This window comes from Botrytis porri, assembly GCF_014898465.1.
Source record: "Botrytis porri strain MUCL 3234 chromosome Unknown BPOR_005, whole genome shotgun sequence".
NCBI classification, from domain to species: Eukaryota; Fungi; Ascomycota; class Leotiomycetes; order Helotiales; family Sclerotiniaceae; genus Botrytis; species Botrytis porri.
Genome location: NW_024066079.1, coordinates 520,717 through 537,036, shown reverse-complemented (window position 1 = coordinate 537,036; position 16,320 = coordinate 520,717). Strand labels below are relative to the sequence as shown.

At 40.7% G+C, this 16,320-nt stretch overlaps 4 protein-coding genes across 4 annotated transcripts; 1 reads left to right on the top strand and 3 right to left on the bottom strand.

Annotated features, from left to right (window-relative positions):
• Nucleotides 1–949: 949 nt before the first annotated feature.
• On the bottom strand, nucleotides 950–2,206 carry EAF01_003918 (uncharacterized protein; the record flags this gene model as incomplete). Its single annotated transcript, XM_038912172.1, has 4 exons — nucleotides 950–1,260; nucleotides 1,327–1,770; nucleotides 1,824–2,059; nucleotides 2,109–2,206. The coding sequence occupies 4 exons, from the start codon at nucleotides 2,204–2,206 to the stop codon at nucleotides 950–952; spliced, it is 1,089 nt and encodes a 362-aa protein (XP_038771856.1).
• A 3,046-nt stretch (nucleotides 2,207–5,252) lies between these two features.
• Nucleotides 5,253–6,206, bottom strand: EAF01_003917 (uncharacterized protein; the record flags this gene model as incomplete). Its single annotated transcript, XM_038912171.1, has 1 exon — nucleotides 5,253–6,206. One exon carries the CDS (start codon nucleotides 6,204–6,206, stop codon nucleotides 5,253–5,255), a length of 954 nt encoding a protein of 317 aa, XP_038771855.1.
• Nucleotides 6,207–8,633: 2,427 nt separating this feature from the next.
• On the top strand, nucleotides 8,634–10,115 carry EAF01_003916 (uncharacterized protein). Its single transcript, XM_038912170.1, has 2 exons — nucleotides 8,634–8,972; nucleotides 9,029–10,115. Exons 1-2 carry the CDS (start codon nucleotides 8,881–8,883, stop codon nucleotides 9,936–9,938), a joined length of 1,002 nt encoding a protein of 333 aa, XP_038771854.1. The 5' UTR covers nucleotides 8,634–8,880; the 3' UTR covers nucleotides 9,939–10,115.
• Nucleotides 10,116–13,782: 3,667 nt separating this feature from the next.
• On the bottom strand, nucleotides 13,783–15,168 carry EAF01_003915 (uncharacterized protein; the record flags this gene model as incomplete). Its single annotated transcript, XM_038912169.1, has 4 exons — nucleotides 13,783–14,030; nucleotides 14,077–14,298; nucleotides 14,349–14,752; nucleotides 14,804–15,168. The coding sequence occupies 4 exons, from the start codon at nucleotides 15,166–15,168 to the stop codon at nucleotides 13,783–13,785; spliced, it is 1,239 nt and encodes a 412-aa protein (XP_038771853.1).
• Nucleotides 15,169–16,320: the final 1,152 nt, after the last annotated feature.

The following is a 16,320-nucleotide window of genomic DNA, read 5'->3' as shown; positions in this document are numbered from 1 at the left end:
TTTGAAGCATAAAAAGACATGCTATGTTCACTTTACCTGGAATCAGCATACTATGATTTAGTCGGAAGCGGAAGCGATAGATGGAAGAAGCTTTTGGATGCCTTGTTAGAGTATATAGCTGGAGGTAGACACATGTTCGAGTCGACTTATTCAAGGCTCAGCACCGGCAATATCGTGCGAGTTGGGGTATCGTTGTCATTTAACAGAATCGTCATTATCTTAAATCAAATATCTCATTCGAATTCGAATTCGAACTAGGACTGTCGTCAAAAAGCTTTCTTGCCCGTGGAGAGCTATGTAAATCACAAAAACCACGCACACTCGAAAATATCATGCCCACCGAGGACGATATCAATTCCGTAGAACAATTACGTAGAATAAAGATTCTAAGAAGAGCATGGAAAAACATCGAGCAATTGCTGTCGGGAAATCTTATGGAAGAAATTAGAGAAGTGATGGAGAGTTATATACACTTGATGACAGATTTATTCCTGATTTAGACTGGATTCACTAGATTATGCGAGGCATCTTAGTTTCGACCACTCAATCTTAAAATTTGTGATGGAACATCGAAATCACTGATTCTTGATTTCTAGAATCGTTATACAATTTGGCTATTTTGATCCTGGTATATCAAACATCTCATTTAAAAGATAAGTACGGGGTAAGTATACAGCAAATTCTCAAGCCTTCCTAATCAAGTACAGTCACCCAAAAAAAAAACTTTCAGGCTCAAAAATATTCAGTTCTGTTTATACAAGACATAATATATACAAGAAAGTGACATGAAGCCCATTCAACTCATCCTCCGGCTCATTCATAAATCTTCCATTCAAGCTATACCTGATAGCCCGAATCAAATCCAAAAACAAACCATCAAAATATCATCAAAAAGCTTTTTGGTCAAAGAAGGTACTGAGTTTCAACAACCAACCAAGAGGTTGAATATTTATGCAGTGACGGTAACAGTTACGACATCGGTAACGGTAACGTAGTCAGTGATCATATCAGTAACAACGCTTGAAGGGGCAGCAGTAACAGCTGGGGCAGAAGTGACAACTGATGCTGCGGAACTGGCAATGACTGATGAGACAACGCTAGCAGCGGAACTGGTAGCGGCAACTTCGGCGGCCGTGGTTTGAGCGGAAGAAGAGGCGACGATAGCGGCTGAAGAAGCGGCGCTTGAGGTTGCAACAGCGGCAGCAGATGAAGCAGCGGAAGAAACGACAGCGGCAACGGTGGCAACTGCTCCGGAAGTACCTAAATTGAGTTAGATGTTATGATTCAAGGAGTAAGATTTGTATGGGGAGGAAATAGAAAGCTTACCTTGAGCAACGGAGGCAGTAGCAGAAGCCCATTGAGTAGGACCTGGAACATCGTAAGAAGCGAGGGAGGCATAGATGTTGACGTTAACACCAGCATCAGTCTCAGTGTAAAGAGCTGTACCAAGAACGGTATCTGCGCTAGCTGGGACAGCGGATCCAGTTCCGGAAACCCAAAGGTTAACACATTGTGGGTAGTTTTGAGCTCCATTGGCTTGCTCAGCGGAGTGGAGAGCGATGATCTCGTGGCGGAGAACGTAGGCACCTGGTGCCAAGGACTCTGGGATGGTGACAGACCAGGAGTTGTTGTTGGCGATGAGCTGATCAGATGCCCATGTACCTGGGACGGTGGCATCATTGACAAGTCCTACACCATCGATCTTGAAGAATCCAAGGGTGGTCTTGTCGACAGTTTTACAATCATTTCCGGTACAGGCAGCAAGGTAGTCTAAATGACGAATTAGCAAAAAGAATATGCAAAAAGAATCGACATGAACATACCAATGACTGGACCGTGATGCGAATCAGGCCAGACAGTCCATTGCAAGTTGACCTCACTTCCGGCAGTAACATTAACGTATCCTTGAGCGTTGGTAGCGGCCAAGTGGCAAATGATGTCGGATGTACCATAAGCATCTGGTGCAATGAAACCATTCGATTGATCAGTTGGATCGGACCACCCAGCAACAACTGGTGCAACTTGTTCGTATTGGAAAGCTGGGTTATAACCCTCATACCTATTTGAATGAGCGTTTATTTCTAAAACTCCATTTGAGTGTTACTTACCAAACTCCATCAGCAGTGATACCTTGGACACGTCCGTGAGCAGCAACACCAGAGATAAAAGCGGCACCAGCCACAACAGCGATCTTGGAGAAAGACATTTTTGATGATGAAATCTTGAGATTGATGATTTTGATGGGGGAAGTTTTCGAAAGTTTTTCGCAAGGTGGAAAAAATGAGCGTTTGGTTTAAAAAATTGGATAAGCTTCAATCAATGAAGTAATGAGTGTAGATAGTCGCCGAGGACTGTGTAAATGAATGTGATGGGTAAAGAAAGAAACGTTTGCTTGAACGATGAGGAATTCGAAGTCAAGCTGGCCAAGGGAAAGATACTTATACAAACTTTAGAGAATGGGACATAGCCCTGTATCATTAGATGAACTGGTCAGTTGTGGAGATTCAATCTGTATACAACAAACTGAATATCCCAGTTATCCGTGAATCGCACGATAAGATTTTGCTTGCAAAGGCAGTCAAGGGGGATTCGCAAAAGGGCTAGAAACATGTCCAAAAAGCTTATGCTCGTCATAAAGCTTGAACTAGATTGGATAAAAATTGCTTGTGGATGGCTTGAGTGAACGAAAGAAGTAATTCAAGGCGGTAATTAGCAATATATTTGTTGCTCGCAAGGATATTTTGATTTGAAAAGGGTGACGACTCATACATGAATCAATTCCTTCCAATATATGCCTCCCCACTTCATTCTGACCGATATCCGAATTCCTCAGATGAAAATGAGAGGAGATTGGATGAATTTTGGGGATTTTACCACCTTGAAGCTGTGGCAAGGGTATGAAACATAGATCTCGTTTAATTACCCCCTGTAATTAAATCCTAGGCTCACTCTGTACTAACAGAGTGACAGACTTGGTCTGTGTCACATATCGTCGTTTCGACCATGCAATGCTACCAATGCATGGGAATTGTCTATTGTTCCCATCCAATAAACGTTCACTAGAACAGTCTAGATGAAAAGATTCAATAGCATAACCAATAATGCTTCGTTAAAACAATTCTTTGAAACTACCGACGACGTTCGATTTATTAAACTTTCGGCTCCGTCGACCAGATTCCATCATTTCACCACGCCTGGAGAAGGGTAAGGGGAAATAAATTGAGTTGAAAGGGGGCGACTCTACATTGTGTGCCTATTTGTTTTTGGCGGTTATGATGCTGTTGTCGCCAGGATGGAATGCCAAAAGAAGCAATTTGTTGTTCATGATTTCCGATAGATTAATATTTTCTATGCGAATGAAGCTGCGACTGTCCCAGTGTAGCAAACTGAGGGTCTCCAATTTCTTCATCATTATCGTATTCGCTCCATATGTCGAATGAAGGTCCAAAAGACTCGATGTAGCCATTTGCTATTCATTAATTTCGGGCACCCGTTCGAAAATTGATTCTGAACTACTCCGAAAAAGATACTTGGAGTAGAACCTGACTGTAATATTTGGTACTGAATAGCGATTATCGATTCGAAACAGGAAGCTAGAGCCGTTGAATATCAATAGGATTGGCGGCAGGATTCAAAAGTAACCTCCAAGTATGTACAATTCATTTGTTTTCGGAATTGCGGCAGCTCGAAAGCACTTGAGAACTTGCTTGGGTCCTGACTGGGATTCATGGGAAGAGAACCTTAAATATGGAAGGGTGGTGATTTCGCAAACGGTTCAAGGTTGTTTCTGCATGATCCCATTGCTTGTCAATTTTAGTGAATGGCTCTCGAGCTTTTTGAAGGGTTTGTTCAATCTGTAGCCTCTTCACATCGTAGAACATATACAAGACATGAGCTACCTACCGGGGAGGAAGGATTTGGCGCAAAGTCTCGGCCGCACTTCTAGATTTTAACGTCATCTCCTACCACTCATTGCCTCGGAACAGTCGACATCAAAGCATCAGAAGAGAAGCATATGTTGCGGCATGCATGGCGCTCGAGTACATGCAGACAACTTCTTAAAGGAGCTCACATCGACCGTGTAAGACTTTACGGATTTGGAAGACAAGATTGCCGTGAGTGCCTGGGCTCATTTTGCATCGCATAAAACAACTTAAGTCCAATTGATTCGTATCAAGAGGTCAGTATGGAAGCGATCTCGTCATTGTAGTGAATGATTGCCCGTTGTGATTTCGACAACCTTCTTCCCACAAAGATTTTCCCAAATTCGAAACATCTCATCTTTCGAATATTGAGGATACAACTGTTTCATTCGTATTGGCGGTGTAAAAGATTTCTCCCGTAGGGTTATTTTCTTTTGTGTTGCTACTCCCGACGCCAGTCTTGAGTTGTGTGGTGTCGCCCACGTTGATATCGTGACGAGTCTTCGGTCTGTGTTTCAATTCAAAATATTCTGGCACGAAGAACTTTTTGAAGTCGGTGATCTTGTTATGGGGATGGTCGTCCATTTCGTATGAGGATGATTTGGTCTTGGCGCTACCTATGCTTTTTGTCCACTTCTTGGCCATTCACGGCCCCGTTGTTTAAACATTAAAATGCGATTGTGAGTTTGTTGATCTTGCACTTGGTGATATTGAGTTTCTTGGGTCGTATTTGACTTTTCAATACCCGAGAGGCTGGCGGGGAATATTTGGTTTGCGACTACACCTCGATTGACTTTATGAGGAGTGCATATAATATAATGATCCCTCAAGATGATGGAGGTACTAGTAAGATACATGGACCATAATTACGACATTGTCGATGGAATTCATTGCCCTATTTACCATCGATACCATCGATACCTTCGTGAACTTTTCTCTCTTTTTCTGTGAATCTGATTCTGAGCTTGTAGATTGCCTCTTTCAAGCTCTTTTGATCGTTCTTTCCTAGCTTTTAGATTAAAAGAAGATACCACGTAGAAATGAGTAGGAAATCGTAGTGGTTCACGATTTGTGTGATAGAGAATTTACATTGAATTTTAATAAATTCCTATTAATTACTATGAAAGGTGCAGAAGTCAAAATCGTTATCTACAATCATAATATTTTGGTCATGTTAAAATGTGAACTTGATCCGTTTGCTATTATGCAATAAGACTACAGTCTATCACCCTCTTCAATTCCGTTTCCATGTGCCCCAGGAATAAATCTCAAGATATTGTCGTATCACTGCCGCCTTTCACCATGCTTCGGCAAATGCAATTTACCATTTCACGGTCTGACCCTGTGAGAAGGATAGCTGTAATTCGCGGGAATCTGACTACCATTTCTTTGATTTGTATGAGATCTCGGCACTGAATCTGGCAATTGTCTAGATTCTTGCAAATCAGCGGTGATGGGACAATGATGCTCACGCGCTACAGCCCTATGCCCTGACAGTCGTGGATACTGTTGAGGAGTAGACAATTGATCTTGTTTGTGCATATTACGAGGCGGCAGAGCTGGATTTTCTCTTGTTTTAGGAATAATGATTTCTTTATTTTGACCCCGAGTAGAGTTTGTCCTTTCATCTTCAGCACGAGTCCTTCTCCTGTTTGGGGGTCGACTGTTACTGGAATCACTCCCCAAACCACTCTCTGCTCCATGATAACTTGAGCTCATTCTTGGAATGTCGACTCGTCCCATGCGTCTTTGACCTGAAGGAAGATCATTTGTTTGGCTTTGTCTTGGAATATGAGGTCTGGATTTGTGCGGTGTTGGATTTGGAATGTGTTGCTTTGATCTAGACTGTGAGGGTATCGTAGCTTCTGGGGGAGGCCTGGAACTGGGATTTGCACCGGCTGCTAAGAAGATTTCATATTCAATCTGGCTGAGTGTAAGATCACTTTTCTTAGCCGGTTCTTTCGATACTGGCTTTCTTGGAATTCTCCCGTTACTGTGATTTTTAGGAGAGGCCGCAGCAGAGTGTTCGTTTGCACCCGATTGACCATCAGCTTCATTCTCTCCGCGCACTTCAGAATTCATACGTTCAAACTTCTGAGGAATTTTAGCAACTGTGTATCGATTCCAGTCCGGTTGCGGTTGTGCCAGAACTAGTTTTGGATCCCGTGCTGATGTATATTTTGGTTTCTCAATATATCTTAATCCACTCCCTCTAGGTTCATCTCGCTGCCTCTCTCTTTTCGCTCCGTTTTGTTCCCGAAGACCCGAGCTGTTTGTTCTCATTGTTCGATTTTACTATGAAAGTTTCCAACAATAAGCTATTTAATAGAAGATGATAGGCGTGGTTATGGCAAGAAGCAGTGATAACGATGAAAGACTTGTGCATGAGAAGATGAAAATAGTATGAATTGGATCTAAGTGAAGGTAAAAATCTCTCAAGGAAAGATTTCTTTATATAGATACCTGTACCTGTATCATAACATTTTTTTCTCTGAGTTATGTTGCTTTAAAAGACTTCTTTCCTAACAACTACTTCTTCCAATAAGGTCCATGGCGAAGCGGGTACAAAACTTTTAAAGTGACCAGATATCAGGGTGAAATAATCACTTCACGGTAAGGCCATTGAGCGGTCTACAGATCCTCATCCTCAAAGTTCTGAAAAGCGACCAAAATCATCCAAGAATGGAATAATGTAGCTTTCATGCAGCATCGGGCAGTAAGTTTTACAATGTCTCTCATGCCTATCATCAGATATCTTGAAAACTTGCGCCACATTATCCATCCACCGCTCTTCCAGCCAACGTGAAAAGGCGATAATGGTCTCAAGTGACTCAATGGCCAGGTTCACTTGACCACTGAAATTCTCTTCTTGACACTTGCTGGTAGCCGATTATAATACTGTGAGAAGAGACCTTTCACTCGAATTTAAATTTATGGACAGAACAATCCCCGGTGATACGTACATTGCAGAATGAAAAAATAGAAGAGCGATTAGACTGAAGCCTTCTTCAGTGTGATGCCATCCCAGAGACAATAGAACTTATATGACCTATACATCGAGGGACATATCCGCGTAGGTAGTCATGTGATGGACGAAAGAGGAGAGCAGATATGAGCACATATGAGCAGGCAATGATATTATTCGGCGAAGAGATTACGTACGCGTTTACGACTCTCAATCAAGATAAATCTACTGGATCCACAACACAAGATTCAGTATGGGTTGGGTTTTGTATAAAAGGTCACTCATTTCCATCGCAGCCAAGAATTATTTGTAAAGATATGTTGATGAAATCCAAGAGCCATTTTTTGGAGCTGTCAATCAACGATACCTACAGGAACACTGCGGGACGTTCCTTACGATCTGATGTTGTCGCATTATACGGGCGTTTCGAGGACACTTGAAGGGTGGAATGAGAGACCTTTACTAATTGGTATTGGATTAAGCGCTTACCAAGAGACAAGTAGGTCACTCTACATATAGGAGGGTAACATTCAAAGACGACATTTGTTTTTATCAAAAGTTTCACAACGTTTATATCCTATTCAATTTATTCATTTCATCAGACTTGGACAAACATCGATTGCCTACCTACCTCCTACCAACGAACTGACGTTTAACGTTAGAACTTAGGCGAGTATAAATTCCGTTTGAAACACCAACAACTTAACCACCAATCGGAGAAAATCAATCAATAGGGCGCCAGAGCCGTACGCCAAGGTCTTATTTGTTGACATTATTGGCCAGAGAGCACACGTTTTGCGGTAAATGGAAACCTGGGTGTACCCCTGGATTATTAATAAACTTTCATCACATATTTTTTCTTTTTCAACCCACCTTGATCCTCATCTAATCTATTTGATTCCACTTCATTTCCGCGATTAGGTTGGCAGGCTTACTCCCTCTTATCGTATATTTGGACTTTTTTTGGAAGGATTGAAAGAGTCGGTGCTAATACGACAGCCTTGGCTTCCAGTCTTCCTGTCTGTGCAATACGTTATATGCCATCGGAACACTGATTCGCAAAGTTGCGTATCTTATTCCATTGAAGATCAAACTCTTTATCAAAAGACTGATGTAGTAGGTAGGTACACTATGGAATTAGACCTTCAATAGAACATTTAGCGAATATTTTACCACACAGCCACAAGTGTGTCATAAGATTCCAAGGCTTCCAAAGCTTCATCCAATGCATTATGCTTGGCATGCGGAAGTACATCTCGATTGATTGAAAAACCAGATGAACAATGAATCAAGGAGGTCTTGAACAATGGAGTTGATGATAAAAGAAACAGCATTATAGCTACGTTCGAAACATCAGGAGTAAAATATTACCACGTCTAGATCGGAACATTAGATCAACGAGATTGCGGCCACGCCTACAGTTAATCTAAAACACTCCAAGAGCCCCAAAGCGTTTCGAAATGCGGGTAATCCTAGTCCTCTTTCTCCAAATTCAACACCTTCCACCAATTGGATTAATATCTTCATCTCCATTTACAAACAATATTTGATCCCTTTTGGAAGCGCCTGGAATTAAGAGATGAAAGTGGTATGGAAACAGCATCATATTCAATATATTCTCGACTTCTTGGCACTCGTTGTCGACCAGATGACAAGGCTATGAGGTATGAAGTAGATGCATACAGATTGTGGTAGAGCGCCTACTCATATCACGATGGCGTGAATGGATTACAAGGGTGTAAATTCAAAATTTTATATATTCCGTCGGCTCCTTCTCCCCAATGATTCATTTCTCAACCACATCAAAGCAAGCCTTTGTACATTCAAGTTCTATCATTCTCTTCTCGCTCTATCACACTCTCTTTTTTGCTTTACGCATCTTACATTCATTCAGCTGGTCTAACATCTCAAATTCTTTTGTGAACTTTTTTATCACTCGATTATCAAACTACCTCACTTTTCCCCCCCCCAATTCAAAAAATATCAATCAAGATGTCTTTCTCTAAGCTCACCGCTTTCGCCAGTATGGTCGCCGCAGTTTCCGCTCACGGATATGTTTCCGGTATTGTAGCTGGTGGAACCTAGTAAGTTTAAACTTTCTCGCGTCATCATAAAACTCCAATGTATTGACTCAATATAGCTACACTGGATGGCTCGTTAGCAACGCATACCAAACCCCACAACCTGAATCCATCGGTTGGGCTGACACCAATCTTGATCTCGGTTTCACATCACCATCTGCTTATACCACTGGTGATATCATCTGTGCTAAAGAAGCTACCAACGCTGCTCTCTCAGCTAAAGTTGCCGCTGGTGACAGCGTTGACTTCCAATGGACTGTCTGGCCTAATTCGCATCACGGTCCAGTCATCACCTACCTTGCCAACTGCAATGGAGACTGTGCTACCGTTGACAAGACTACTCTTAAATTCTTCAAGATTGACGAAGCTGGCTTGATAGACGACACCACCGTTCCCGGAACCTGGGCTTCCGACAAAATGATTGCCAACAACAACACCTGGACCACTACCATCCCAGCCGATCTCGCTCCTGGAAACTACGTCGCTCGTCATGAGATTATCGCTCTCCACAGTGCCGGTTCCGCGGATGGTGCTCAAAACTACCCTCAATGTATCAACTTCGAGGTCAGTGGTTCCGGTACCCTGGCTCCTGCAGGAACTCTCGGTGAGGCTCTCTACACTCCTACCGACCCAGGTATCTTGGTCAACATTTACTCTCCCCTCACCTACACTATTCCCGGCCCAGCTATGTACAACGCTTCCGGAGCCGCCACCGGAGCCGCATCCGGAGTGGCATCCGCTACCTCCGCCGCCGCTAGCGTTGCTACTTCCGCCGCTTCTGTTGCCACCAGTGCCGCCGCTAGCTCTATGACTTCTGCCGCCGCTTCCACCGTTTCCTCCGTTGCCATTTCAAGCGCAGCCGGTGCCATTATCTCCACAACCGCTGCTCCAACCACGATGATCACATCCGTTGCTCCAGCCGCTACCTCCGCCGCTGCTTCTGATGCTGGTGAGACATGTGACGCATAAGCGTTTTGGCCCGCTGCTCAAAACCACGGGAGATTGATTTGGATGGATAAATGAGAGTTTGGTTTTCAATGTAAATATACTTTTTTTTTTTTTTGAATAGAAGACTCTTTTTGTAGTCTTTCTATTACACATACAAACTAGCGTTTAGGAATGATAGAAGTTTCAAACCCCCAAAAATTAGAGTATGATTGGTGTGATGTGATGAAGACCAGACTAGATTGATTTTGCTCGTTGATGACTTGCTTGTAAATCCCTGATGGATAAAAAGACCAGACCTGAACCTAGTTAGCTTGCTTTCCACTTCCAAATCTAGAGTGTATGTTAAACAATTATATCGTGAATATGATGGGTAGAACCATTCAATCCGAACCACGTTTGATTTCTCCAGGCTTTACCCCTCTCTCCCCTCCCTCCCAAAATAATTTCTACGAAACGAATACAACTCTCCGTAAATCTAAACACTCGCGAACTCAGCCCCATCTAAAAATTAAAGAAACCCCGGTAGCATTCCGAGAACGATCGACTTTTATCCGGCGTCATGAGCAATTGTAATACAAGCACAAAGTACCGCGACCGACAAAATTGCTAGATGAGCGAGCGACAAGAAAAATTAGAGGTAGATGGGTAAGGGTAACGTGATTGAGTAGAATTCTAGACATGCAACACTGAGTTTAAATCGAGATGAGTGACGTGATCAACAATTTCATGAGACATCCAACGGGAATATTTTCATTCTTTCTGTCACGAGAAATATCATGTGGATGAACTGTAATTGGTCAAATGACATCAACTTTGCCGTTAAAGAAATCCTCAACCACGATCCAAAAGAAGAAAAAAGTACAATGTGCAGTGTTAACATTCCTATGCATGAGGCCGGTATATCATCTGACTCCTATATATGTCGACTTGGATATGATTAATTTGGCCTACCGTATCCTTGAGGGTCGTGATTTCATGTTAATATCATTCCGTGGAGAGATTGAGAAGAAAAATCTAGATCTCTTGATGAATTTTTATGATAAATATTAGAAATAGTAATTTTTTATGTATTAATACTAAAAATTTCATGATTAACATTTTTTCTTTAACTAGTATTACTGATATTTTTGCTCTAAATACTTTTAAAAAAAATGATATTTTTATTGTTTATTTTTTTTTGTTATTTTAATCTTAAAATTTAAAGTTACAATATTCTAGATTTATTTTTGAATTAACTCGATTTGAAAAAGTAAACATTTCTTCATTAAATGGATTAATAAAATAAAATAATTTTATTAAAATTATTGAAATTATATTCAATAAAAGTTTTTCTAATTTATTATTAAAAGTATATTTTAAATCATATTCTTTATATTGAAATTATAAGATGAAAAACTAGATAATAATATATTATAAGATATAGAATTATAAGATAAAATTAGATTTTCTATTTTACGATTAGAATATTCCTTTTTTTTTATGTAAGAGTTAAGGCCCCGGCTTATCGTATACTACTCTTTTTCGTAACAAAATCCTTATAAAAATATTATTTCCTCATATAAATTAATTATTTTTATAATTCTTCAACTATTTATAAAATTGATATAAAAATTATATATAGAAGAAAAACTTATATAAAGGATCTTCGATTTAAATAGTTTCTTGAATTTTTAAAGATTAATAAATTTATAGGTTTTTAAAGTTGAAATCTTTTAAAATTTATAACATGTAATACTTTTTCCATAAAAAAAAATCACTTTTTTCATGCTTTTTAATAATTTCAACTTTAAGAACCTATAACTATATAAAAAAAAATACTAAAAATATTTCATTCATTTTTTTAATCATTTCAATGATCATTTTTATAAACTTAATTTAAAGATTAATTGAATTAATATATAGTTTAAAAGTTAAAGAAATGAGGTGTTTTGACATGTTTTCGCTTACTATACGATAAGACGAGGCCTAAACTCTTACTAATATAGAGATTAAAATAACATTTTCTTTATTTTAAAACTAGAATAATATTCATTAAGAAGTTAAATTTTAGAACAAAAATATCATTTTTTAAAAAAGTGTTCAGAGTTAAAATGTTAAAAGTGCTAGTTTTGAAAAAGAAAATGTCAATTTTGATATCTTTAATATTAATTGACGGAAAGCGATACAATTGCGATATATTGTGTCATGGCTCATATGTGATTTTCTTAAGAAGGTGACGATATACTCCCATTTGATACTGTTTCTGGATCCTTGTGCCGAGTGAGGCTTTTGAGAATCACACGAGTTTGTCATTTGAGTAGTTTTAAGAAAGAATCTTCTGAGTGTTCAGTGCTCCGTTATGTAGTATTCCAGCATCCGATACCGGCTTTCTTATTTTGAGATCCAATAGCAGCTTGATCGTCTCGACCTCCACGAATTTCGTGCGTGGGGGTATCATTGCATTGTAGTCTGCTTGAGGAACCATTCGCTTGGAACGAATCCCTTTCAGTACAGAAACTTGTTTATGCATCGTCGTATTACGCGGGGTGATTACCCCTCCCTCGAAACGGTTTCCCAAAGCATTGAGATTTACATCTTCACCTCGCATCTTATTCACAATATCTTTGAGCCAACAATGATGCGTGGCAAATTAACATAGCGCTTCCCGGAAGTTCTGCCATTGGAAGATTCGATCGAATGAATCCTAGACCAAATTCAAGAGAATGTTGTGGGAAACCATTCTGCAGAGCTTGACAAATTCTTTCAATACACTTCTCAAACTCGCTGCTCCGACACCATAGCCTTGTTTTTATAATATCATCAAAAATCCGGCGGCATCCTCGATAACCTTTTCAGTCATCCGATTACATTGTTGGTCTGTTGACTAGGGATACCAGGGACTTGAACGTGCAATCATCGATGTCAAGCTCTTGCTATCTTTCTCTTGATTTCATACAGAGCCAAGAGACTGAGGCGGGTTCCCTTGATCTACTCCGAGAATAGGTGTGCTAATTTTACCTGTCTCCCGCCAAGATATGGTGATTAGACTCCTTCCAAATTCCAACATATTCTCCAGGCGAAAAACATGGTCCTGTTTGTCTTCTGCGAGCTGTCAAATTCCAATTACTCAGATTGATCGCCAGTCAATACTGATCGGACGAAGGGACGAATACAGGACGTGGCAGGAAGAGAAGTTTACGTAATGAGATCAAGACCATTGATAATGTATTGATCAACAGACTCCTCACAAGATGGATCAAATCTCAAAGAAATAGATGTAATACTAACCTAGTGCATCCTAAATTGACATCTCAATAGCTCTTGGAGATCATTCTAGAATTTAGAGAGGTTGAAATGCCCACCCTGTACCATGGGAAACAAGAATCTGTATGGAAAGTCACACATGTTCTCAAACATTTTTGGAAACTTCTCGAACTGTGAAATAATGAGATCCTGACCGGTGGAAGATATAATCTGAGAGGTCGCATTCGAGCATACTCAGGTCCGATAGAGATATCAGGAACTAACAGATAATTTGTTTATACCGAACCGAATTTATCTGCCATGGTGAAAGCTCTTCATTGTCGCGTACTTCAAGGTCATTTTCATCAAGGATGAATTTATATCCAAAAATGTTGACAGGCGCTGGGGGTGCTATATCTAAGTATCGAGCCCCATACTTTGTATGAAGGGGGTTTAGAGAGCGCCATGTTTGACAGATGCCTGCATCATATGCGTTGTATATTTCAATCACTAATTCATAGACGTGACCATGCCGCAGCCTTTGAAATTTTTGATAGTCTATTGACAGCCTGTTGAGATACAGACTCCTGTATATTTACTGTTCCCTTTGGCTCGTTCATGAACATGTCCTGGTACTCTAGACTCAATTCACTGCCGACCAAAGAGTTACAAGCTCTACCACATCGTTTACTTCACTGTCTGGGGATTGACGAAGGAGAGAAGTTGAACGTCTTGGTTTTCGGAATTTCCTGCGCCTGGCCTTTCCGTGACGCACTCCTTGAGCAACGAACACAGCTTTGAATGCAATGTAAAGCAGGGACGGAGATGCAGTGACTTTGACACCAGTGGATTGTGATACAGTAAATCCATTGTCAAGAATATTACCAGCCGCTACTCTTTCATTTAAGTCTTTTGGTAGTTGCGATAATTATCGCACCTCGCTCTTTTTCCCAAGATTCTGGAAGTAAGAGAATTTCTGTTCTCGTAATCGTAATAGGAAACTCCTCGATAGAAGATAACGCGTGTGTATTCAACATCGGTGTTGAATTATATTCTAAATGCTCTGTCTCAATTTCATTGAGGGACATGTATGTGCTTGATATGGTCTTCATCAAAACTTGGCCAATTTGTGTGCTATAGTTTGAGGTGCGTTCAAAGTCTGGAGGTTTCACAGTTCTGATATCTCTTGAAAATTCTGCCAAGACACACTGGGTATACGAGGGTCTTCCAGAGCGGTATTCCAGGACTCAACGTTGCTTGGTGGTATCTCATTACATGCTTCCTGGCGAAGCGACTGGATAGAAGATGACGACTGTGAGTCTCTCGTTTCTCGGAAATGTTTCTTCAAATAAAATTCCAGTATTACTTCCATAGCATCCACGACACGTTTCTCAATGAGACGATTGCTTTCGAGGTTCCGCTCTCTTTGCTTTACGAATTTATCTGCCATATTTTGTAATAAAAATCTCGTCTCCTTGGCCATAATAGCAATATCATCCACCCTCGCGGGTGAATAATTGACAATTTCGGAAATCTGCGAATTGGATAAATTGAGTTGCTTAATCGAATTGCGTAGGTTGTCTATCTTCAACTTTGTTTCATCGTGTTTGAAACTAGTAAACTATCAGAATAGGGACCAAGAGTATGAGATGCCTTGTACTCACACATTCTGCAAATGCTCAAGATGCCCTTTGGCTTCTCTTAGACGGTTCAAACGCTTCAAGATCTTACTGGAATTGAGAGCCAATGCGAGCCTTGGTCCCCACTTCTTATATTTTCCGACGCCTGTCAAGAAACCGAATCTATCGACCACATCTCGTAGTTTGTGAATTGACTCATTGCAAAAGTCCAAAGCGGCAATAAGTTCAGGATTTTCAGGTGTTGAGGATGCAAACTTGGCGGAAATTCTCTTTATGATAGACAGCTCGTCAATAAGCAAGCGGAGTTCTATGGGAGCATCTCTTCTGTCTTCAAGAATGGTGTGTAGATAGTCACGGCCTTGTATGACTTGACCTGTTAACCACGGCATTGACTTCACCAGCAACCGCTAACACTTCCATCTTATGATCAAAATCTAGGAGAAAAATGTGGAATGTAGAATTTTGAAAAAGATCAGGAGATTGAGATGAAGCATGAATCAAAAGAGGCTGAGATGTCAAGGTTGAGCTACATCACATTGTGCCTGAGAGTTATCATCACAGCCCTCAATGTGTAAAATCGTCCACGTAGCTGCCTGCCAGCTACCAGACATAAATGGAAACTCAAAATAAGAACGTGAAATCCATCAAATACAACTTTGTAGTTAGAATTTCGTCAGCCAGCGCTTCAACCTTCCTTAGAAGTTTGCGAAGTAGTATTTCGTGCCTTTTGCTTTCTAAAGGGGGACATTGAATTGCAAAGACTAAATTATATGACGGCGATAAGGCTGAATTTACTCATCACGAAGGTCCTGTGGGAGACTCCGAAGTTTCGATTGGTGGCTAAGAAGATGCATAATGTCAGGTTGAATCGACATGTAGCTAGTGTGAGCGAGAGCATTCCGAACGATTTCGAGTATTGAAGAGCGATATTTAATCGAGCTTGAGAATGACCAAATTTCTTTTGGGTTGATGTGAAAGTGTATGTTTGTGGATGAGAAATCGTCGGTCCATGCGAATGAAGTCACAATCAATTTAAATGCACATAGAGTCCATCCTGGTCACCCTAATCCAGCACTTTTGGAAACACCACTCCACCACCATCTCGACGTCAAAGCATCGATCGTTGCAGTCAATTTTTAGACTCCAGCACTCCAAAATCAGACACGTTCATTCATATTCTTCAAATATATCGCCCAGATCATTGGCAAATATTGTACAGCGGTAGGATGTGCGCTTGCTCCTGACACGGATATAGATTACTTACTTCCAGACGTTGGCTGGCTCCTTGGTCAAACTAGAGAAATGAAAGATAGAAAATGAAGACTGGAAGGAATGATTGTTGCGAGGAATGATTGTCGCGAGGCATTGATGATGAGTTTAATGGACAAACATAGCTATCCAGCTTCGAATCTCCTGATGTCTTCGACATCATCGATACATACACCAAGATACTCAGCCCGAAATACACGTATGAGACTCACAATAGACGACTTGATGTCACTGGAACAGTGAGCAAGACATTGATGGACTCGCTCGAGCAC

Excerpts from the sequence above, each read along its gene's own strand:
- EAF01_003916 (XM_038912170.1), top strand. The coding sequence starts at position 8,881 with ATGTCTTTCTCTAAGCTCACCGCTTTCGCCAGTATGGTCGCCGCAGTT. Across the intron at positions 8,973-9,028 it reads ATTGTAGCTGGTGGAACCTA|CTACACTGGATGGCTCGTTA; the intron begins GTAAGTTTAAAC and ends GACTCAATATAG.